The sequence below is a fragment of the Patagioenas fasciata genome, chromosome 8, assembly GCF_037038585.1.
Source record: "Patagioenas fasciata isolate bPatFas1 chromosome 8, bPatFas1.hap1, whole genome shotgun sequence".
Classification (NCBI taxonomy): Eukaryota; Metazoa; Chordata; class Aves; order Columbiformes; family Columbidae; genus Patagioenas; species Patagioenas fasciata.
Genome location: NC_092527.1, coordinates 32,622,493 through 32,647,490, shown reverse-complemented (window position 1 = coordinate 32,647,490; position 24,998 = coordinate 32,622,493). Strand labels below are relative to the sequence as shown.

Sequence of the window (24,998 nt, the reverse complement as noted above, 5' to 3'; positions counted from 1 at the left end):
CAGCTGAAACCAAAATGACCAACAGCTCAGGGAAAATGAAATAAAAGCCTGAGTTGGAAGGTGGCAAAGGCAGCAGGATGGTGGAAGTTCAGACAAGGGCTGGCAGCTCTGCTGTGTCAGATGCAGGAGTCACTGCTCCCAGGTAAAACAGCCCCTTAAGTATTTTATTTGACTGAGTTGAACCATGAGGGCATGAGGTTTTGGGAGGGACACAACCTTGGAGGCACAGTTTCAGGTTTTTGCACCTTACTTTTACTTCTGATGGAAAACCAGAAGCAATCAAACATTTCAGCTGTGCAAAGCTTCACTAACTGAAAGCCCACTAAAGCCCTGGTCCCACAGCCCCACACCCACCGAAATCCTATACTGTACTGGAGGTTTGGTTACAAGGACATCAGACAGCCAGAAGGATATGGCAAACATAACCAATGGCTGCTGCACTACCTTGTGTCCCAGGCACTGTCCCCTGCATCTCCCAAGGGGTCTGCTTTGTAAAATCCTCCAAGGCCAACAGGGGCAGCTGAGACCAGAGGACAGACAGCAGGACACTCTGCCTAGATCAAGCTCTCCTGACCTGCAAAGACCACATGTCCACCTCTGGACCATCACCAGGTTCCCTACACCCAGCAGCGATGTTGCTTGCCAGCCCTGGTCCACCTCCCAGCTTACCAAGCACCTCCAACCATGACCTTGGTAGCACTGGCAGAGTGGGGCCATGAGCCCAGCACCTCCAGCACTGGGCTCTGGTCACTTATTTTCTCACCAAACAAGAAGCTGAGAAGGGAAGTAGAGCGACTCCAGGCATCCCAACAACGGGAAGACCAGGAGTCAGAGCTGCTGGGCAAAATGAAGCACATGATAAAACACTCACCGGGATCAACACCTCGTGTCCCCTCCACCTCAGGAGCTACCTGGCACTTGTGGCAAAGAAGCCCTGCTGAAGCCGATGGCGGGTGGACCCTGGTGTGCTCAGGAAGGCAGGTGGCCACACAGAAGCAGCACTTCGTTCCATGGGAGAACCACCCCCATCATCCTTCTGCAGGGAGGGTCTTGGCAGCACTGGCATAAGGCCAAGCAAGCCTGGCCGGCTCTCAGGGGCTAGAAACAAAGCCCCACGTAGACGGACACTCCTGCATGTATAAAGAAATATTGCCTTCCAGCCTAATTGTTCCTAATCCCATCTGCAACCTAATTATTAAAAACATTCTCAACTCAAGAGCTGTAAATGCTGTACCAGACAGGCGTTCCCAGCAACAGTGCCAGGCTGCATTTCCGGGGAGCAAATCACACCCTGAAACCCTAAGCTCTTTTCATTAAAAAACACGTGAATGCTCTTACTGAGGCATGAAAGGAGGAAAACAAAAACCCCAATAAATATCAAGGACTCATTTGTTATTATGCCACTGTGCACAGAACTGAGCCATTGTTCCCTACCTGTGCTTATAACGCCTTTCAGAAAACACGAGTGCTTTCCCAATGTGTTCTTTAAAAAATGTCAAGATCAAAGCTGCCAGACGATCGGTGAACAGCTGGGAAAAAACAAAAACAAAACAGCTAACAGATTATCCAGAGGGTTTTCACATTTGATCTGTAAACGCTCTTTTATTTAATAAAAATAATCATCCATTATAGCAACTTCTGCTCATGGTTTGGCTTGTTTTTGTTTTACAGTAAAGCACAGTTTGTTTTCCTCACCCCTTGAGGATTCAATTCTGAAAATGCAAGTGAATGTAAACATTGCTCTCCAGGTCCCAAGGTGCATCCAGGGACCCTTGGAGTTAATTACAAAGTCAAAAGAGAGAGCAAAATCAACAAAACACTTCCCAAAAGTAAAAAGGTATTTCTTTAAAAAGTCTTTTCCTGTGCACCATACAACTCCAGAAAAGGCAAACTCATCTTATACATAAGACTTACACAAACTTTGCTTTCTCCAAACAATTTCTGTGACTTGTCAGTATTTGAAAAAGCTATTTTCATAACATTAAAAGGCTTGCAGACTCGTTTACTGTGATGAATCAAAAGGTTTTCCTTTTAATATTCTCCAGAAATATCTTCATGGCACAAGGATGTTAAGTTTGTTCTGTCTATTTTTGTATGGTTTTTTAGCAGAAAGAGCTGAAAGACATTTCAGGAAAGGAGTGTAAATCAGTATTAACTCCCTCTCCTGCTCCAATCTCACAATATTTACACTTTTTTTTTCAGAAAAACAAAGCTTAATTACACTATAAAATACTGAAGAAATGGTCCGTTAAGTTTCCCATTTGAGTTTTGCCCTGTATAAGACTGAAAGAGGGATGCTTTTGTATTTCCTAGGAAAGATGAGACTGGCAGATCGAAAAACTGAACTCTTCTCCCTTAATTCAGAAAGGTGGAACAGCCCCTGTGCACAACCAAGGAAATCCTGCAGGAGCTAAACCATCACAAATCAATACAAATGAGATAACATGATGTACGGAGCCCTGTTATTTGCTTTGAAATGTTATCTATTTACAGTTGGAGGCGGGGGAAGCGAGTTAGCATTGAACACATTTCAGTGCTGCAGTGTGGTATAATATCAACCAAGATTAACTCTTGGGGAACTTGGCAGGGTCCCAAGCCCCAAGTTGCATGGGGAACAGCCTGTCAGTCCATCCTGGGATGTCCCTGCCTGCACAGGGAAAACCACCGCTCCACCAGGTGTTGCTTTAACAAATAACGGGAGGGCAGCTACCACCTCAGCTGTATTATATCACAGGCAACACAGAAATTAAACAGAATCAGGTACGGTATAAAAAATAACTACAAAAATAGCCAGTCTGGTGAGGTCTGTGATCCTAAGTTTTGTAGCCAAAAAAATGACAGGATATTGGAAATGTTAGTAATATTAACAAACTGTCAGGTAGAGGGAATGGCTCTAGTTGTTCAACAGTTTTGAGTGAGGGGGGCTTTTGGGAGGTGGGAAGAGAGGGACTTCAAGGTATCAAAGATAATTAAAGCATTCACAGTTTCAAAGCTGCTTGCCTTACAAAAATTAAGACATTCAGATTCAGGGATACAATACTGTATTTTACAAGGGGGTTAAAATTAATTACATATACAACAAGAAAAAAATTACAACAAAATAAAGAAGCCAACACCTCTGGGGTGGCATACTCCTTCTCTGTTGTTCATCTCATGGAGCTGCACACTGCTTATCTTTAAAGAGTCAAAACTAAGCAGTCATGAAAATATCCACCAAGAGATTCTGGCAAAAGAAAAATAAAACCTAACAAAATAAACCAAGCAAGTCAAAAGCCATCCTCCCCTGGAAAGCCGATTGCCACAGCTTGGGCTTCCACTTGCCTGCTGCTCCTCGCTGCTGCTGCTCGCCATTTCCATAGGCTCATGTTGGATTTTAAAGGCTTCCTGCTCACGAGCTGAAGGAAACCATCCCATGCAAGCACAGCCCAAGAACCATGCCTTACTCTCCTACAAAGTCTTGAGTTAGTCCTGCCCATACCAAAGGCTCCTTCAAACAATCCTTTTCCTCTCTATCCTGCAGAGGATCCTCTTGAAGGCCCGTCTGAAGTCATGGTTGAAAATGGTATAGATGACAGGGTTCAAGGAGCTATTGCAGTAACCAAACCAGAAGAAGAACTTGAAGAGGGTGTCAGGCACGGAGCAGCTCCTGCAGACGGCCATCAGAGTGTAGGTGAAGAAGAATGGGAACCAGCAGATGACAAAGACCCCGATCACCACCGCCAGCACAAAGGTGAAACGCTTCTCCCGGTTCTGCCTGCCCCTCCACCGCGACCCTTTGGTGTTCCTCTCCTCCTCTATCTTCCTGGGCAAACTGTCCCCAGGCTTAATCTGGCTCAGTTTAGTCTTAGTCTTTCCCCTCGATGGTCTCTCTGACTTCTTACACTGGTTGTTCTCCTGGTGCTCAGAGGAAGAGCTCTCCTCCATGTCTATGCTGTTGATCTCTCCCTCCTGCCCACCACCACCACCTCCTGCCGCCTTCTCCCCATTGAGCTGGGCTGTTGCTGGCAGGTCCTCCTTGTCAGCCAAGCCGTTCTGCCTCTTCTCAGGGCGCTCTGCCCGCTTGTTTGGTGGTACCCTAGTTCGCCTCTTGGCTATCTGATAGATGCGCATGTAGACCAGGATCATGATGAGGCAGGGGGCAAAGAAAGAGCCGATGCTAGAAGAGATGATGTACCACTTCTCATCATTGATCTTGCACCCCGCCACCCCCTGGTCAGCCTGCTGCCCAGTCTTCTTCTCGATAGAGATGAGCGGTGGGAAGGAGATGACAGCTGAGATGACCCAGACGATGAAGATGATGCACTTGATGCGGCGTGGGGTACGCTTGAGGTTGTATTCAATGGCTTGTGTGATGGACCAGTAACGGTCCAGGCTGATGGCACACAAGTGCACGATGGAGGAGGTGCAGAACAGCACATCCAAGGCCAGGTAAATCTCACACCAGACTTTGCCAAAGTACCAGTACCCCATCACCTCATTTGCCAGGGAGAAGGGGATGACCAGCGTGGCCACCAGGATGTCAGCTGAGGCTAAGGAGACCAGGAAGAGATTCTGCGGGGCCTTGAGTGCTCGGCTGGTGAAGACAGCAATGATGACCAGAACGTTGCCGAAGACAGTGAAGAGCATAAGCAAGCCCGCCAGGCTGATGAGGGTGATGGTGGTGTGCAGGGGGTACGGCGTGCCCCAGCCCGGCCCGGCCCCGCTCTCGTTGAAGGTCCCGTTGGTGCCAGGAGGCGGGTAGCCCTCCTCCTCCTCCAGTTGCCGCTGGTACTCCATGGAGGAGAAGAAGTGGCCCCTCTCCGTGAACGGGCGCTCCAGGTTAAACATCAACCCCGGCTGCGTGGACACCCCCGCCCTTCGCCCCCTGCCCCACCCGCGCCGCGCCCGGCTCCGCGGGGCTCCAACGGGCTCTGCGGGGACCCCCGCTCCTACTGCGCCTCTGGCCGGGGCGGGGCTGCGCGGCGGCCGCCGGGGGGCTGCGGTCGCCCGCGGCTCATGCTGGGGCGCTGCCCGGCCGGAGCTGCTTAGCGGGGCGCGGACCGGCGCGGAGCAGCGCGGAGATGTGCTGGGGCTGCAGCCGGCAGCGGCTGCTTTGCTTCGCTCGCCGCCGAGCCGTTTTATAGCCCCGGATCAGGCCGGGGCTGCCGCGTCAGCCCCACGTGGGGAGCTGCCCCCGGTGCGCGCACACACACACACGGACACACACGCACACACAGACAGACACGCACCCGCACACACTCCGCCCAGCCCTGCGCTCCCCCCGCCGCTCTGACCCGGACACACGCGACCCCCGCCCCACGCACACTCACCTCGCTCACCGCACACACACGCTGTCTGCTCGCCCCATCTGTATTTTGCACACCTGCTCACTCCCCTGGCACATCAGCCGTTACACCCGGAGCTCCAGCCCCTCGCCCGCTGCCCCTTGGTCTCGCCCAGCCCGGCTCCCCGCCCAGCCCTCGGCGGGAGCGGCTTCATCCCGCCCGCAGAAAGGAGCGGAGCGGAGCCCGGCGGGTCACAGCCGTGAGGGGGTGAGCATGGAGGAGCTGAAGCACCGTGGCCAGAGTGCGTGTTTATGGGAGTGGGTGTGCATGGGGACGGCTGCCCTCGCCGTCCAGGCGCTGCGCAGCCCGCAGGGCTCCTGGCACCCACCGCGGTGCGGCTGGGGGCTGCTCCCGTACCGCGCCGGTGTGGAGGCTGCCGCCCCGTCCCGCGTGTGCGTGGGGGCACCGACGGGCCCCGCCGCGGCGGTAGGGCTGCGCTCCGGGCTCTCGCTGGGAGCCCCGAGAGCAGCGCTTCACCCGCGGGGCAGCTGGGCAGGGTTGGGGTCCCGGCCCCGCGGGGGGTCACGGCAGCGGGGCGGGCAGGACCAGGGGAGCCCCGCGGGCAGGGCGCTGCCCGCTCGGTTTTACCGTCTCGGCGGGCGGCGGCGGCCCCGGGCAGCGCGGGGGGGCAGTGGCACCTGCTGGCCGCGGCGCCTCACTGCACCTACTGCCCGCCCCCCGCACCGCGGCGCTAGGCAGCCCGCGAGGGGATCAGGAGGAGCCCCAGCACCCCGCTCCGCAAGCAGGGAAACGCTCCTGCCGAGAGGTCCCCGGGGAGCAGCAGCTCCCACAAAGGAAGGATGAGGCAGACCACCCAGGGATTGAGCAGAGCATTCAGGGATGGGGCAGCCCCGTGCTGCCAGTCCTCACTCAGACCCCCGGGGCTGGCTCACCCCCGGCTGCATGGCCCCTCTTGCCCTGCAGCACCCCCGAGGGCTCCCATCCCACAGCACCAACCCAACTGTGTTCCTCCCGGGGCCCCTTTCATTGCATCCCACATGCTCCCCATTGGCTCTCCCCAGCCCCATGCACAGAAGGATGGGGATGTGGGCAGCAGGCCCAGGCAGGCAGCTGCTCCCACACCCTGCCCCATGGGGTGTCCCAGCCCTGGGGAGCATCCCCAAGTGCTCCCCAAGCAGCACAGGGGCTGGCATCACCCACCTGCATGGCTGTAACAGCAACACAGGACCGTTTTAACAGCAAAAGAGCAATAGTGACGTACCTGGTAGCCCGCCCGGCCCCAAAAACTGTCAGCTCTCAGCATGTACAGATTACTCACCGGTTCAGTGCATGAAGTAAAGCTGTGATTCTTTCGCTTACAGTCTCTTCTCCCTCATTTTTGGATGGCTCTAGTGATACTCACTTGGTGCTCCAGATTCAGGCAGCTCTCAATTAATCGCTGTGCTGAATGCCTAGGCCAATGAATGTATTTCCCCTGCGAGATGGAGGAAGCCTTGTCATCTTTGTCCCTGCGCCACACACCATGTTATAAGCCAGGCCCAGGAGTGATGACGCTTGGGAGAGAGGGAGCAGGAGTGGGAGAGACAGGGTCTGGGAGCCAGAGAGCACAGCCTCTGCGGCTGGCACAAGGCTTAGTGAGGGAAAACAAGGGGGAATCCCACTGTTGAGCAAGGAAGTGCAGGACCCACTGTGTGGGCTTGCCTGGAAAAAGAGAAATCCACAGGGAGCAATTTAAAAGCTGTGAATTGAACCCAGGATGACTGACATGCATGCATGAAAGACCTCTGTTTGAGGGCAAAAGTGATGTGTGACCACAAACATCACTGCAAGGACCAAGTGGAAACACAAAGGATGAAGGGACTCACCTAAGCCTATGGCAAGGCCAGGCAGTAGGTCGAGTTGATGTTGAACTTTGTTAGCACCTCCTGCCTTATGTTCATGCAGGAGGACACACAGTTCTGCCGGGCAGTGGATCTTCCTCTCCTTCAGGTGCGGGATCTGCAGGGGCTGGAGCAGACCCCTGACAGAGCCTTTCTTGGTCACTGCTTGGATGGAAGTACCTGGAGACAGGGAGGGCACATGCCATGCCCTGCCTGACGTGGAGAACCCCTTCTCTGCTCCAGTTCGACCTGCCATCACCAGCTGCCCAAGATTCTTTGCTGGACTCAGGCTTGTGCCTTTCTGGAAACACCCTGCATGCCCCTAAGTTCCCTGCAAAGCCAAGCTGTGTTCCCCTACACAAGCTCATTTAAATTACAAAACATGACCATCTGCCTTGACTTTCTGTCTCCTTTTGTGGCTGGACACTCTCAGTGTGCCTGAAGCTAAACCCAGCCAACAACATGGCTTCTGAGCCACCACATCTCAAAAGCGGAGCTTTGATCAGAGCTCTTTGCAGGGACAAGGAGCATGAGAGGGACATATGAGACCAAAAGCCTGAAGAGTTTTTTCCAGCAAGTACTGGAAACAGAGTGCTCTGCAAGCAGAGGACAGCTGGGATGTCATTGTATTCATCTCAGAGAGGGAGAAAACCTGCCTCATCAAAGGCACTGTTTTGTACCGCCACCATCATCGTACGTGTGGCATCTCTGTGATTTTATCGACATCAGCAGCACTCAGCACCGTCTGCAAAGTGACTCACTAACACCAAGCCTCCCCTTAATTTTGTCTGCAGGTCATCTTCTTGAGATGAAAGGTGGTCCGAAGCTTTCCGGATGGCAAGGACCCTTAAGCTGTCACATGACAACCTGTGGCATGCCCTGTCCTACAGGAAAGCCATCTTTACAAGTCTATACCATGCCTGATGCTAATCTGTAATATTCATAAAGCCTCAATTCCCAGAGTCCTGGGATTAGGCAAGAAGCTTGAAGCCCCTGGAAGACTGTAGATAAAAGCTTCAAGGGAGGGGGGAAACAGCTAGTAAATAAAATTTGTATATCAATCCCCTGGCATTTGCATCCAGATGCTCGGTTTTTGAATGCGCATTGCTGACGGCATTGATACCAGTTATGACGACTCTGCGGTTCGAACTCAGTCAACAAGTACCTGACAAGACAACCCAGAAAACAGCCTGTTCTCCGGCGGCACCGCACTCCGAAGAGCCGCAGGAGCCTGCCCTTTCCCTGGAAAAGCAGCCTGGTTTCTCAGCAGAGTCCCACGAAGAGCCAGGCTTGCCAGGCGAGGGGGTCAGCCGGGGTGCACGCTAATGAGGGAGGCTGAAGGCTATTGATCCTCCTCTGACAGCTCCCCCTCCGCCAGCCGCCGTCCCGGGTGGGCAGCGATGCCCTTTCCGCAGCGAAGTTCGCGTTCAGCACGTGTACCCCGAGCGCGTCCCTCGCAAACAAGCTGACCTTTATAGCTGGTTTCAGGTCATTAATTAGGCACGCTGCTTCCATGTTTATACATCTCCTCCGCCCACCGGCTCCAGCGTTGCTTCCAGCATCGTGGGGGGAGCCAGGACCACCCTCTCCTGCTGCCTCTGGGAGCTGAGATAATCTCTGGAAAGAATAGCTATGGTAATAAGGCTGCAAAATGTGTGTTTTGAACAAGCAGCCCCAGGAACTGTTTATTTCCAGAGAAGCAGTGAGATTCTGGCAGGGAAAAAAAGTAATAAGAGCTGCTGAAGAAACAAGACTTGCTTTTTGAACAGTCTGGTTCGGGGTTACAGAAGCTGGGCAAACCTAGGGCTAGCTCACGGCATTGCAGCACAGACTCCTGGGGGCATCACACAAAAGGGCAACCACTAGAACAAAGTGCAGAAACTATTTCTTGGCAGGAGCTTTCAAGAGCATCTCTGTGCCGACTGGACACAAGCCATCAAAGAGGAGAGCCTTGGGTTGGGAGCCATGGGTGCTTTGTGACCAGAGGTAGTGTTTACCTCACAATCAGAGTTTGCTTTTTGTCAGGAGAGCTGTAGTTTCCTCATTTGCACTGATCTCAATATTTGCATATCCATGGCAGGAAGCTGTTCTTGTAGCTGTGGATTTTGACCGTGCTACTGGGTGTATTTGAATAAATTATAGCAGGATGTCTTACAGGAAGATTTGCTTTAGTAACTGGGTTCTGCTGGGGGTAACGCACTGAAATCCCATGGCTTCTGACACCCTATGGCCTGGTGAATCGCCCTTTACAGCAGCTTCAGGTTGGACAGTTTTCCTCCAGGCCCAGGACAAGCTGGTAGAGATGCACCCAAATTACACAAAAAAATGCTTTTCCACTTTACTATGTTAAACTCAAGAGGAAAAAAAAAAAAAAAAAACAAAACTAAAACATAGGAGCTCTCTGGGAAAGAGGCACAGACCTTATGCAGGCAAACCTGGTGTTGCTGGGTGTATCATGGTGCCACTGCAAAGGAATACATCAAGCACACCAGCTGTTTCCAGGGAGGTGCTTCAAATGCTGCAATTCCTACATTTTGTTTTTTAGGTTAATTTTTTTAAAGAAAAAGACTGTCAGAAGCATGGCTGTTCCTGCCACCCCTCCAGCTGTTTTGGGACCCCTGACACTTTTCCTCCTGCACACACATTCAAACCCACAGCAGCCTGCTGCTGCTCCCGTGGGTTCGGGGTTTGCTCTTTTCACAGATCTCACAGCAATGACTTCGGCAGAGCCGTGTTTTTCAACAGAATTTGTCTGGACTCAGCTGCTGGATGTACTTTTCCAAGTTATTTGAATAAACCAGTAGGAAACAGATAGCTGCTACAGCGGGCTGTGCTAGCACCTAATCCCCTTGTGAGCAGGGATGCTGCCACAGTATCAGATGTTCAGAGGGAAGGAAAGGAGACACACTGAATATTACCTATGGTGGCAGTTCTTCACTAGCCCCCCATCTGCAGAGAGCTGGCTCAAACCAGCGGAAGATGGATCCTATGTGACCACCTGCTCCTCTGGTGCTTTTTTTTCCTTTGCAAACAGCTCGTAAGCTCTGCCTGCATTTCCTCATTAGCTGGTGTTCAGGTTGCCTGCCCTGTTCAGCAGGATTTTAACTACCAGGTTTGATTGCACAGCCCTAAACCAGCAGCCAAGAGAAACATTTCTACGGTACAGATTACAGCGTGGCAGAGGCGGGGGTGAGGCTGAGACACAGCGACTGCACTTAACGTGAACCTCTGGTTTATTTATTCATTATTTTCCCTCTTTTGCTTCTGCCTGGTGTCACAGTGGCCTCCCTGGCATTAAAGGCTCATTTCACCTTTGCAGGAGGAATTATGCACAACAAGAAACCTCCCCAGCTGTCTGTGTGTCAAGAAGGGGCAAGAGAAACAGGCGTTTTCTCTCCGTAGCACCCACAAGTACATTCACTCGTATTCCTCTGTGCTGAGCACAGGCAAATGTGTTTTTATGCAGTTCAGTTGTCGTTATCCAGTTCCCATCTGGAAATCCTGCTTCCTCATTGCATTCTGCAACATGGCCAGAACCAAACACCCGTGGGGCCAGCCCTCAGCAGCAGGGAGCAGCTCCATCCCCCTCCCCAGGCTTCCTGTCCTGCCAGCTCACAAGATGGATCCTGCCAAAATTAGCCAAAAGTGGGACAAAAGTAATAAAAAGTAAACCAGAGAGTTTATGGACCATTCCTAACATATTACAGGGACATTCTGTACTGTTCACCATCAGCCCCTTGTTCAGGGCACTGACCCACTGCCTCCCATAAAACCCTTCACTGGACTACAATAGGCTTTGCCATGCATACAGAACCATATAGACAAAACACAGAGAAAACACAGCCAAGTCCTTCCAGCCCTGGTCAAAGCACAAGAAGGCAATTCCTCCCACCCCTCCATCCATCCTACCCCTGGCAGGTGCTCCCTGATCCGCTCCCCCAGCAGTGATGCCCCAGCGAGCGGTACCCAAGCCCGGATCTGCCAGGGGAACATCTGTCCGAGCCTGCACAGGCAGCACAGAAGCAACCAGAAGGGATTTTCTATCCAGCTTTTCAGAGAAAAAACGAGTAGTCCTGGGCAAGTGGAGAGGTGCCCAGGGGAGGAGAAAGGTTGGGCACCACTAACTTTCCTTGCAACCTTCCCTAAATAAAACAAATCAAGTTTCTGCAGCTCAACGAGTTACCTTTCATCAGCAGAGCTGGCCTACCTTTAAGGCAAAACCGGGGCTGCCTCACTTTCAAGCATTTAATTTCCCAGCTGGGAGAGGTTAACATTTAATTACTCAGCTGAGAAGTAACTCGTTCATTCAAGTTTCACTCCCTAAGGCCCAAGCGCGTGTCTCTGCTCTTTCCCTCCCTGTTCTTCACCATCTCCATCTGAGACTGACACAGCAACGCTACCTCTGGGCCAGGATCTGCAGGCAGCAATATTCACTCAATCCCTCTTATGAAGGCAGAAGTGCCCCAGGTGAGCTGTAACTCTCTGGTTCGTTGCACATACCTAGCAACCTGCTTCGGCACGGCCAGCGCAAAGCTCCCGGCAAAGCAAACAGCCCTGAAAAGAGAGGGTGCAACGGCGAGCGGCCAAGCAGGGACTGAAGTTTGCAATTCCCACCCAGCAAGGTGTGGGTCTCACAGTGGGTTCAGGTTATTGTTGGAAAAGGAGAGCAGGTCATACACCTCCTTCAAAAACCAGAGCGCAGACAGCTGCTACAGCAGGAGACAGCTTTCGACAGGTGCTTTCATCAGGCAGGTTTGCTGTATCTGTGTGAACCCAGGGTGGCAACACTAGAGTTAAAAACATCAAAGAGCCAGGGTGGCAGCAGCAGCTCTTGGAGGCTGAGCAGTATAAAAGGTCCAGGGAATAATTGCCTGAAATTGCCAGGTTCCCAGAAAGAAGAGCGCGTCAGCGGAGTTCCACAGGGACGTAGGCCACCAGGGAATGCAGCAAGACTTGCCGTGTTTTCCCTTATTACTTATTTCACCATCTAGTGGCAAAAGTAAATAACGCTGAGAAGCCATCCAGGAGCTGCAGCCAGCTCTGGAAGGAGACCTCTCCTTCCACCAGCTTCTCCCAGTTATCTCCCACAGCCACCCTGCTGCAGTGTCCCTGCTGTCCCCAAACCCCAGCTGGAACACACAGGCTGCTGTAGCTTCTTCCCCCAGACATCAGTAGCCACTTCTCCCCACTCTTGCCCCCAGCCTCTCCCCAAAACAGCTTATTCGCTCTGGGGAAGCCTCAGCCCCAGGGGAACAGTAAGCAAAGACAGCTGCAAAAGAGCAAGACTGGGTAAGGCAAACCCAGGTCTCCTAGTGATCAAACCTAACCTGTGGACTCAACCAGGTGTTACAAGCACTTGCAGTGCTGGGGAGAGTTTGCCTTCATCAGTTCCCTAGAGGTGCTTCCTCCCCGTGCTGCCCCTTTGCCATCAGGTCATACAGAGGGGACATTACACCAAGGGAAGGAGCAGGGACCTGTCGGAGAGGAGGAGGAGAGGAGAAGGAGAGGAAGTTGCAGTAGGGCAGGGGCTGCCTCGTGTTTGGACTCCAGCTGGTGGGTGGTCCAACACCTTCCCGGCCTGTGTGATAATAGCCAGGAGAGCAGAAAGCTGACAGAAACATTCATCACCTGGTAGGCACAGCGGGGAAGGTTCTTCTCTCCAGAGCCGGGGTTTCCATCCTCACGGTCGTTTGCAGATCCTGCATGCAACATGCCGGGGAGAGAAAACCATCACTGTTGCCACGCTCATTCCCTCATTGCCTACAAAACAATTATCCCTATGTAGATTGCAAGGCACATTGTTTGGGGGTTTTTGTGTTGTTGTTTTGTTTGTCTGGGGTTTTTTGTTTTGTTTTTCTGAGAGGCTCAAATTAAGTTTAAATACCAGCTTTTGATTTAGTTGCTTATTCAGCACTGTCAGTTGCTTTTAAGCAATACAAAATAGCTCTCTCCCCAGGAAACATTTATCCTATCTGGGAATACTACACCAAGGGTGGTAATGTGTAATGAGGACAAAGCACTTAGAGAAGGCAGGCTGATACACCAGATGCTGAGAGAAGGGGTATAATACATCTGCACTTGCGCTTTTTCAATTCGGATTTTCCTTTTCCCTGGAAAGATCATAGGTAGCAAGGGAAATTCCTGCCATACAAAATTCAAGAGGAAAATAATCCATCTCTTGCCCCAAAACATCACAGAAAACTAAACACATACGAACAAGCATTGATCTCTGCTGCTGCAAACAAAGTGTCTTCCTTTTTTTTCCTGGGAAGTCATTTCCACCCTGTGCAGAGCAATTCCAGCAAATCCCTCTGCCACAGTTTGGTCTTTGCTGTTGGATGAACGATACTGCAGGGCAATGCTCTCATCAGCAGGATGCCATCCTCATCCTCACACGGCTTGGTGTCTCTAACACCCTCTGCCACTCCAGGAGCAACTGATGGGAGCTACAGCTGGGGAGAGGGACAGGAGAAACCTCTACTTCATGTACAATTCTGCTATTCAGCCTGTCAGTGCCAGTTAAGTGCAGGGGCAGAAGGACCAAAGGGAAAGCAAACTTTGTGAGAAACGCTGGAGCTCCTCTAGAGATGGGGAACGTTGAACCTGCCCTGAACTCTTCTTTCCACTTCTCGAAGCCAAGTTATTTGCTGGGTCACAAGGATGAAGAAGTGGAAATCGACGTACAGCATCCAAGCATTACTGGAGGTGTAGCCCCGGTGCAATCAGATGCATCGAGAGGAAAACAGCGCAAACAAAAATCTCAAGACTTAACGGCACCTTTTAAGTTCAGCTAGGCTAAAAATATCCCCCCAAACCCTCAGAAAGGCAGCTCACTGCAGATTGCAGCTGGCTTTGACTGACAGCCCTTCAAAAGTGTCTCATTGAGACCTTCCTTGCTGCCCACCGTGTGTGGGATCCACCACCCACCCGCCCGCCGGGAACCGGGCTCAGGCGCCACCATCTCCAAGCACTGGAACACCTCACCAGACCAGCAAAGTCCTCTGGAGTCAAAATCACTCAAGATCACCATTGATTCCTCAGTATAATCCAACCACAATTTGCCTTAAGCAGATCTAGAGACAAGTGATAAAAAGCAATCATTGCAACTTTAACAAATATCTTAAGAAAATCTAAATTTTTTTAACATTTCTGGGGAATTAAATGTCTGCATGAAATGAGAATGTCATTTTCTTATTAATATTTCACCAACAGTTTAGTTGTGGGAGCATGTGGGTTTTCCTAAAGCAAAAGTGATCAATATTATTAAGCATTACACGTATTTCAGAACTCTTTAAGAACTGCTGAACACTCCATGTCACTTCAAAAACTAAGACATTAATTCTTATTCCTAAATAGTTTGGAGAAACGATTTGCCACCGAATTGTCATTTAATCAAAATTCATTCCTTTCTGAGTCTTGACACGTACCCCAAGCCCAATCATTTATCAGCTAAGTACTTAGACATCAAAACCCTTCACAGGGACTCGGAGACACCATGTAAAACCCTGGCTGGGCTCTATAAACCAAGTGTCCAAGGTGCCAACAGGGAAGCTGTAGAGCAGTGCACAGCTGTGCAGCAGATCCATCTTTCATATTTCCCTCTCCCAGCCAACTGTTTCCAAAGTCTGTTTTTCTCCTGGTGTCTCCACTGCAACAGAACTAGGAAAAAGGGGCTTGTACCCAACACAAAGCAAGTTCAGAAGAGGAACCAGACGCACCAAGGACTGGAAGCAAGTGGTTCATCATCTTTTTGCTTTTCCTGCCCTTATCCACTTACTTCAGCTCAGCACAGTGTGGGAAGCATCTGAGATAAACAACTGTTTGCAAAAAGAGAGAAATCTGAAGTAGGAGAGATGGGAGGTGAGAGCGCAAGTGGAGGATGAGATCAGACTTGACACTGCAAGAGCTCACAGAAAATAAAACAAACAGACACTGCTGGAAAAGCTCCTCCTCATGGAGGATTCTGCTGCTTCTAAATATGGCTCTGTTTTACTGCAACATCACCCCCTCCCAAATTTCAAAAGCTTCTTGACAAGCAGCGGTGGCCTGGCTCCAGGACCATCCTCTGGTGCAGCCACAGACCCAAGAATCTTGGCTGCGCTCTGTGGCCTGGCCAGCTGTTCCTGAGCCACAGCTGGGTGGAGGTCACCAACGGCACCAGGGGACCTGCTTACCACTTCGCTCAACTTGCTCTCAGGGAATTTCCTCCAGTGCCTTTCCCCCCTTCCAGGCAAACCTCCGACTCCCTGGAGCTGTCGGGAATCTCCCCTGGTCCCCCCCAGCAGAACCGGCCAGCGCTGTCTGATGTGGCTCCTTGGGAGGCTGGAAATGCTCAGCAGGCCTAAAAAGAAGCGCTTTACTTGGAGAAGATTAAAAAGCCTGAAATCAGCAGCTCCTTGCCCAGCTGAATTTGTTGCCCTCTGCTATGCTGGCAAGGACAGATGATTTCAGACTTCTCAGTTGTAACTTCCCACTCAGTTAACATATTTGGCAAGGACTGAGAAAAGCTGAAGGGCACCCAAAAAACTTGAGTCGTATCGAGAGAACAGTTTTACTGTGTTATTCCTACCATGGCTGTTTTCAAACAATGTTTTAAGACTTTAATGGAAACATGTATTTCCATTAAAACTGTCCACATGAAGTTTGGAAATCACTTCAGGCAGCATGGCTATAATAACGCAGGGCAAAAAGCAAACCAGCTACTATTAGGTCAAGTGAAGCAACTACCAGACTACAGCAAATTAAGGATTCATTACGAGTCTTAACGAAGAAATACTTTACCAACAGAAAGGAAAAAGAGGGTGTTGTGGAAAGAGCTTTTAGAAGGCAACACTTGTGTGCAATTTTGCAGATAGGATCTTACTCAGAGGCAGCAGGGTAGATTGATCTCTAAAGACTCTTAAAAGGTTTTGCAGTGGAAAAAATAGTTGCAAGGCACCCAGTCAGATCATTAACGGTGCAGCCCAGGCTGCCAGCTGCTCACTCAAATACTCCAGATGGCTCCTCCTCTAAAACATCATCATTTGATCTTGGTAATTGAATTGTCTCCCACTCTTACAATCCTAGGCAAGGCAAGGCTTGTACGAAGAGATGGCGTGTTTTACTTGACTGAGATGGCTTGCGAAAACAAAACAAATTAGCTTTCAAGGCACCCAGCCTCTTCTAATTGTATCAAAGCTATAATAACTATCTCCAGCCCTTTAACACCTTTCTTCTGCCATTGCCACCACACACAGTTCAAAGCACCAGTTATACTCTGTAAAGCTACCGGGTATTAAGATTTTATACGGTATTTGCACACCAGACGCTTCAACACAGAGCAGATATCTAAATCCACAACTTCCACCAGTGGGAAGCAGGACCCGTCACTGGAGAGCAGTGTGGGGAGACTCCTTATCCTGAAGCACTTAGGCCGGATTAATTACACAGATGTGTAATCTTTTTTTCTCAATGGTCACCCAAGACATTACCCGGACATTTCTGAAGCCTTTAATACAGCCTGTAGGACATAGGGTGCCAGAAACAAGACATTTTCTTCATTTTTCACTCAATGAGAGCCAACATGCATTGTTCTTCAGAGGCCGGGCTCGTCTGCAGGTGCTGACTTGAATCACTTGATCAGAAAGCGGTCACGACCAGCAAGTTCCCCCCAGTCCCAGTGGCTGCCGAGCGCTGTCTGGATGACACCGATTACCAGCAGGATGCTACTGGGGCCCGGGAAATCACCTTGTCTTTTCCTTTTTAAAAAACAAACAAAACCACTATGGGAAATTTGTACGTCGCTTTCTGCAAAGGCTTCGAGGGGGAAAATGAAACTCAACCAGCGCACTGTCAGTCTTCAACTTCTCTTCCAAAGAAACAGCAGCACTAGAAATTTCCTATTATTCTCAGGAAACATTGAGCCTTGACAGTTTAAAAAGGCCAGCTGAAATATTCAAGTCACATCATCCAAAACTATGCACTCTCACTAGCATGAACAAAGTATGTACAATCCTGGTATTATTTAAATCAGCATACTTCTCTAAAACTTAATTTTGTTTCCGATACCTAGTTGCAGGAGATGATGAAAGTCAGTTATAGCTAACGAGAGGAAACAATCCATCATTGCAGTGGGTGGCTGGTGTCTGAAGTCTAAACCCCAATCTGGTGAGATTACTCCCCACTGGAGTTCAGCACTCAACTTCATCACCCGCTCAACTTTAATTTTCATAACAGAGTTGTACTTTTATTTCACAAACTAGAAGTACACAAAGAACAAAATAGCTTACTAAAGGCTATGAATTAGGAAGAAGAATCAGAACCAGGATTAGAAAACTATGGGAAAAGGCTACAAGAATTATCACAGAATGGAAGAGGTTGTGTTTAAAGAGAAGCTAAAAATCTAGTACTGTATGACTAGGAGAAAAAACACTGCCATTTATGGAAAAAAAAAAGTTGTAAAAAACAGATGAACAGGAAAAAGGCTGTTCATAAATTTCTCAGAATACAAGAACTAGCAGTCACCAAATGAAATAAGGTGGTGTGGTTTGAAACAAACAAAAGGAAGTACTTCTTCACCCAGCACATAATTATATTGTAGAATTATTAGACACAGGATGTTTGTTGCAGAGGCTAGAAATACAAAGAGATTTAGAATTAAAGAAAAAAAAGCACTTTCTTCTGTGAATTTCCCTAATCTATCAAGGGCTATGGGATGCAGTGATGCGGATGCTGCTTTTTTTCACAAGCCCTTCCAGCTGTGGCTGGTGAGGTCTGGAGCAGTTTGGGGAGGAACCGCACCCCCCTGTTGTGCTCCGTACCCACCTGCCAGTCAGCCCCGTGGGACGGGGCCGGTCCGTGGTCCAGCGTCACTCGCCGTGATCCCGGCCAGCTCTGTGGCTTGTGTGCAGGTCGCTGGATCACCCGCGGTCCCAGGGTGGACTCGACTCAGACCTTCAGGCACTTTGGTCAGAGCCTCTGCCGGTTCTAATCAGCAGAGATCTGGGGTAAGGCCAGAGCGCCCAGGTCAGTGCAGGGGTGACTGCTGCACACTGCAGGAACCCGCTGGGGTGTTTTTAAATCCAAGTTGTGTTAGACTAGAAATAGTAGAAAACTTCCGAAAGACTCAGTGGCAGCTTATTTACAAATATACTATTTATAATGAATGCATTGATACAGAATGACTCTCATAAAAAAAGCAAGGCAATCTTTTATATAGACATAACAATCAACATTACAATAATTCAGATTAAAAGTACATTTCTGTAGACTGTTTACACTCTTGTTTAGCTTTTAACCACAAAATTAGCGTGGTTTGGTATTTTTCCACAGCGAAAGTCCTGTGCAGTCCTGGTTAAGACCTAAACATCAGAATAATAAACATAATTTTCTGATTTTTGCTAACATAAAACCAAAAACCATTTGTAGATACTATCATTATTTTTTTTTTGTAATTGTCTTTACTGTGCCTTGAAGTTTGTGTTGTGCAAATTACTGCCAACTGCACATTCCTCATTTGAAGCTTTTCTGGTACGCTGATTTGATACAACCGAGGTGTGATACTGCCTACATGAAAACTGTTAGTTGCATCCAGATATGAAGACCTCCCTGACAGGGGTTTATATGGATTCAGAAATTCAATTTATTTTGCTTTTATTTAAAAAAAAAAGCCAAAAAATCTCAAAGTTTTCTAATTGTTAAATAAAAGATACTCAAAGGTATTTTTCAAACTCCCAGGATTAAAGATGATACTTGAATTCCAGGTGACACAATGGGTTTAAGCGCTAACCAGCTAGACAGTTTGAGTACTAATTTACTAAATCATGTACATGAGCAAATACGACCTTCAAGAAGTCTGAACATGCACTTTCTCACACAACATTAGCAAAAGACGGACAAAACTGCAGAGAAAACCTTAAATCCAAGAGAGGCATTGAAGCAAATATTCTACAACCCAACTCTCTTTCTAAAAGGTGTGTATGAATTTCCAAGTTTCCAACAGCATCTGGCAAATGGAAAAGTGCCAATTACACAACTGTGTGACCCAACTTTACAGGCAGCATTTCCACTGCGTTTATATTGGACAACTTCGGTGATGAACTTCATTATGGGAGAGAAAGAGACAGAACTTTAATTTTTTTTTTTTTTACTAAAAAGAAAACATTTTTGCAAAGAATTAGCAAACAACTTTCTATTTAGTATCTTTAAATGCAATATGTGACCAACATGAGTCACAACAGCAATTATTACTTCTTTTCATTATTTAAGAAATCCCTAATCTGCTTTACACCTTAACCAGACTTCCATAATACTATTTAGCCTATAGTACAGTAATTTAGCTTGTTAAATCAAGGCATGATTCAGGATAGTCTCTTTATGGGGCACGTATATATGTACATATTCTTATGTACATAGGCACAGACACATACAAAATTTATATTTTGTCTATGGGCAAGTAATCAAGGTCATGATTTTCACGCAAAGTAAAGATTGTCACACTTTTAAATAACTTTTCTAAATTATCTCCCTCAGTATGGCAAGGGGGATAAAGATTTCGTACAAGTATCTGGGAATCACCTGCTTCTCTGTCTTGTTCTCAAAGATGATGTAAAGAATTAATTCCTCCACCGTGTCTATGCTTTCACACATACATAGATACACACAGATATATATATATATATATATATGTATGTATGTATACAAACATTTGTCAGGATGAAATTCTTTCCATTTGTACTTTGATTGATTAGGCCAGACAAAATCCTTAAACATTTATAAGCCAGCACGTGTGTCCAACTGAATGTCATCGGGCATTAAATACAATTTAGAAAATGCACCAGTTAACAATCCAGCATCCTGTGAAATGCCAAAGTCTGTTTTATCGGGATGTAAGACTGTTTTGAATGATGAAAACAGATGGATTTATATGGATCTGTGCATAGATTTGAATATAAATCCATGCATGTACTTACATGGATGTTTATGCATCTATTCCAAATCCATGCCACACATTTAATACTTAAAATCTGCGTAATTTTAAAGAAATTTTCAAATTTTTCTGAGTTGATTTCTCCTGTACCAGAAATTCTCTCTCACTGCTTTTATTCAAATCTCTCGAGACACTGAAAAAATAAACGTGCACCTCTGAATTTATAAAGTTAAACTCCTAAAACAGGGCTCAGGATTAACTGGCATTGCAACAACCATACTAGTACAAAGATAGTTTGAAAAAATATCCTGTTTTTAATATAGTAATGAATTAAAACATAGCTTTATTTATTCCTATAAGTGTACTGAAAAGAATAGTTTGTTTTAAGCAAGTGTAACGAGCACTATTTTGGTAGCCAACTTCTCCACAGGAATGTATGTGAGAGAGGGTCAGCTCCAATCATACAGTCATTAACCATGTACCTTAACAAGGTGAATAATCAACATATTTACAAACTAAGCAAATTCGATCCCATCAACTCTTATAAAAATGGGACTGAGGAGCAGACATGGAATGAGACCAAGATGCTTGAAAACACAAGGGGTCGCCACTTTTGTTTTAAGGAATCATATTAATCAAACCTGTTTCCCCTCGTGACCTGAGGGCACAAACACGAATCTAGCAGTATATTCCAAAGTGAGAGTACAGTCTTGATACTAAGCATGTCAGCATCTTCATATTTTAACAGCTTAATGCTGAGAAATATTAACTTCAGGCAGAACTGCAAGGAACTAGCCTTTCATAAACTAGAGTCTAAACTGAAAAGCTACAGTAGATGTTAACAAAAGGGGGGGGGGGGAAATAGAGACAGAGTGTGTGAGAAAGAACAGAACATTACTTAGTAAAATCCAGTGACATCTACAATAGTTTTACAGCATGTTTAAGCCCTCTAAGGTTTTATATCTCCACCTGCCTTCCATTTAAACTTACTCCTTGTTAATGAAAAGACGTACGACAAACCAGAATGCAAACAGATCAAGGCAATATCTCTAAGTAAGCATGCCCGAAAGCCAGAAATAATATTCCCCAAACTTCTGCATGTGAAACAGATTTCCCACGGCATCAGTTGATTTGATTTTGTTCAAAAGGTACAGTCCTCTAGGTCACAATAGCCCAGCAGCAATTCCAATGAGTACAAACTGGACAGTTGTTGAGTAAGAGTGGAATGCAACCGCCTCGAGCTCCTGCCCTCCTCAAAAAGGACAAGTGGCCCTGCAAGCGCAGCAATAGTGTAAATCTCCCCGAAGCATCTTCTGCCTTTCAAACAACCAAGAAAGTCGTGATAAAACTGGATGTCCACCACATACAGCGTTTCTCTGGAGCTACCGACATCTATGCACAAACAAAAAAGGTGCCTCTTTTTTAACAGAACGGTTTAATACTGAAACAGATAGGGCGAAGTTAAAAAAGAATAATCAAGATACTGAACTGAATATTTTGAAGCAAGTGCCCCAGCTGTGGGGAAAAGTGCATTTAGTTCAGCAGCAAAACAGCACAGTGTGAAGATATTGTGCTTGGACACAGAAGTTCCATAATGGAAGGAGGTACAAGGCAAGTCAAGATATAAAACCATAGTACATTGTTAACCAACCTTAAAACTTACATATATTGCAGTGTTTAAAAGTAAGACACATTCATTTATTTATTGTACAAGGACTATAAGGAATCCTTAAAATTGCCTGTTGTAGTTTACGACTCCACATTGTAATAAAAATGTACATATATATTATTTCCTTGCCACTTAACTGTACGGTTAGACCTCATGGAATTGTTACTTCACAAAATGAAAACCGCTCTTCACTGAGTATACTCAACATTTTTACCAATCTGAATAGGTTTGACTTGTGCTAGAAAAGACCAACTGCAAAAGGCTCAGTTCAGATATGTTACTGCAACTGATAACTCAGGGAAGCAAGACTTAAAGGAATTCAAGCTTTTTTTTCTTCTCTCTTGTTTTGACTGCATCCTTTTCACCTGCCAGTTGTTCTGATGAGTATATGTTTTTAGTATACAAACCGGTTGATAAAAATTCATCAGCAGAGGCATATAAATTCTAGATATGATTGATTAAAACAGAGCAAATCAGAATAAAACAGAATCCAGTGATTTACTCTGACTGTAAACAATATAAAAACACCATTTGCTTCAAATCTCAAAATAAGTTAAAAGAAAATCCCAACCTCAGGACACATGACCCTTTCGGGTTTTGACAAAAAAAAAAAGGAGGGAGGAAAAAAGAAAGGTTCATTATATAAAGGTTACACATTTCTCTTAACTGAAAGTAAATCTAAGCAAAACTATTTTTGTCCCTTAAATTTAAACTTTGAGTTCATTGGCAATTGCTTTAAATGAACTGGCATTTCCAGATTATTCAGACAACTTCCATCAAATTCAGCAAAGAAAACTTAGACAAGCATTTTTACAGAATTAAAAAAAAAAAAAAAATCTAAATGGCTATGATTCCTCTATTAGCAGAAACACATAATGCAGTCTTAAATTTGCCTTTTTATATTATTTATATATTTATATATATATAATATAATATAAGCTGCATATATTATATTATATATACATATACAGACAATAACAACATTAACGCAGTTTGTATTTTGTACAGTGTATTGGACAATCCGATTCGCATCAGACCATGGCACGGTATGGTCCCTGCATTTTTAGGAACTGAATGATGAAGGAGGGTCCTCCTGCAACAATCTGAGGTGGAAGGTGGCTGAGCGGGCAGTTCTCAATACTCATTATTGACAGTTTGCTGCAAAGAGCCAGCTCAAAGGGAAGGCTGTGCAGATTGGGGTTGTCATTCAAATACAGTTCTTCCAGATTCTCCAGTGTACCTGGATAAAATAAAATAATACGTGCAATTTATAACTTCTAGATAGAAGCTTAGTGACTCATCTAAACGCCTGTTTTCAAGCACAGCAAGTTTTATTTCACTGGTACGTAAGCAAGAAACAATTTGTTTCAGTTTCCCTGTAAAAATATCCATTACTACATCTCCTTTAGATAAAACCCGAACTGAGAATACACAAAGTAAGAGAACTGAGAGGGAATTCACCATAGCTGTTCAGACAAGTGCTTTTCAATTGCAGGCAACATTGAATGGCTATCTAGATAGAAGGGCCTAGAAAATATTTATGCCGTATGGTAACTACTATCTTGTTAAAAATATCTATCACTATACCTTTTATGTAATTAGAACCCCTGTATTAAAGACCTGAAGCTGTAACTGCAATGTGCCACAGGAAGAAAGCAGCAGAGATCTCTGCACAGCAGTGAATTTATTAAATGGAACAAACCTGTGTGTAAATTTTTTCCCAAATTCAAATTTTACAACTTGCCTCTACTACAGATACTGCAATACAGATTAAGCAGAAGCTGGAAAACTGTAATCTGTTCTTTCTAAAGACTGCCATTTCTGCATAGCAATCAAATATCAAAATTAATTCATGTCCTTGAAATGCACTCCAAACATACAAGTCCTTCTCAAAATACTCCCATTCTTCTATACCATCTCCTATAATCCAAAAGACTATTTAATCTTTCACAAGAGAACGCAGTAGCCAGGGCTCAAGGCATGGAAAACCAACAAAAAGGAAAGGCTGGAGAACAAATAATGAGAAATAGCTGATAGCACGATAGAAGAAGCAATCACATTTGAAAATAGTTAACTATTCTCTAATCTGTTAAGACAAGCAGCTTTAATAACCGAATTGTACTCCTACAATAGTATTTCAAGTGTACTTATTGACTTTCATTCCACAGCCCATTTCCACATCCTCCAAATTCTCTCCATTAACTTATTAAGTAAATTACAAAGCTCCAGATCTAGATTGTTTTAGGCTCTTCTCACACTGAGGCACATATATAATGAGCAGAAGCCGTAACAGCTCTTTGCTAAAGATGCTGGGAGAGACAGATCACGTCCCAGCCTTCCCCATCTGCACATCACTGTTTCTGACCACATTTTGCCTTGTGTAGCTTGTCACATCACCCTTCCTCTACAATGAGCTCTGATTTTTAAGGATTTTAACATAAGTGCCCAGAATCATGCTCTGGAGACACTTGCAACCAAATATAAAACAAACATGGGATCTCAGTTTCAGATGCTCTGAATCCCACTTACTCTGGATGTCTCAAGTAGACAAAAATAATCATATCCCTCCCTTCTTTTCTGTAATTTTTCTCCTCTTTACTTCCTTTTCCCACCTCATCAAGGTAAAAAACAATGTGATGTTCTATAAACAGAAGCATGTGCAGAGAAGGACTATCAGCAGAAACGTTTCCTTCAGCTGTCTACAGTTTACACAAGGTTATTGTCCACACCATGGAATTAGAGTAGGACCAGACAGTTTCCTTTCTGACACAGACCTCTTTCCAAGAACAGGTTTATGAAGTCAAGTGACTGGTAACACGCAACTTGCGAGACAATTTGGAGAGGAAAGGAATCTTACCATTCCAAGTTAACGTGTGTTCGGCAGATTTCTGCAGAACTGAAAACAAGCTAGAATGTTCTTCTCACTACAGTTCAGTGAGACAAAGATCACAGCCCATAGTGCTGTTCCTGTGGCACACACTTCACATGAGGTTGTATAAATGTGTAAGTTTCCCGTGAATTTTGTGGCCTCTGCTTATGAGCATAGTCTGCGTCAGCAACTGCTCTGGCTCAGGCACAGTACATAAAACCAGGAAAAGGGATCTCACCAATTTCCTCAGGAAGGTGTGTGAGAAGATTCTCTCCAAGCCCAAGGTGCGTCAGATTGGTAAGGTGACCGATACCTCTAGGAAGGGTGGTTAACTGATTATTAGTCAGAACCAATTTCTAAGGGAAAAAACACATTTTTAAAAATTAGC

At 46.5% G+C, this 24,998-nt stretch overlaps 2 protein-coding genes across 2 annotated transcripts in view; both read right to left on the bottom strand.

Annotated features, from left to right (window-relative positions):
* Nucleotides 1-1,574: 1,574 nt before the first annotated feature.
* ADRA2A (adrenoceptor alpha 2A) lies at nucleotides 1,575-5,254 on the bottom strand. The gene has a single exon (XM_065843944.2). It carries the CDS (start codon nucleotides 4,825-4,827, stop codon nucleotides 3,490-3,492), a length of 1,338 nt encoding a protein of 445 aa, XP_065700016.1. The 5' UTR covers nucleotides 4,828-5,254; the 3' UTR covers nucleotides 1,575-3,489.
* Nucleotides 5,255-18,333: 13,079 nt separating this feature from the next.
* The window catches only part of SHOC2 (SHOC2 leucine rich repeat scaffold protein), a 43,539-nt gene continuing 36,874 nt past the window's right edge, over nucleotides 18,334-24,998 (bottom strand). The window contains exons 7-8 of the mRNA XM_065843562.2: nucleotides 24,849-24,966; nucleotides 18,334-22,981 (exon numbers count right to left, since the gene is read on the bottom strand). Coding sequence (XP_065699634.1) covers nucleotides 22,773-22,981; nucleotides 24,849-24,966 — 327 coding nt within the window. The 3' untranslated portion in view covers nucleotides 18,334-22,772. The remainder of the gene's footprint in view (nucleotides 22,982-24,848; nucleotides 24,967-24,998) is intronic.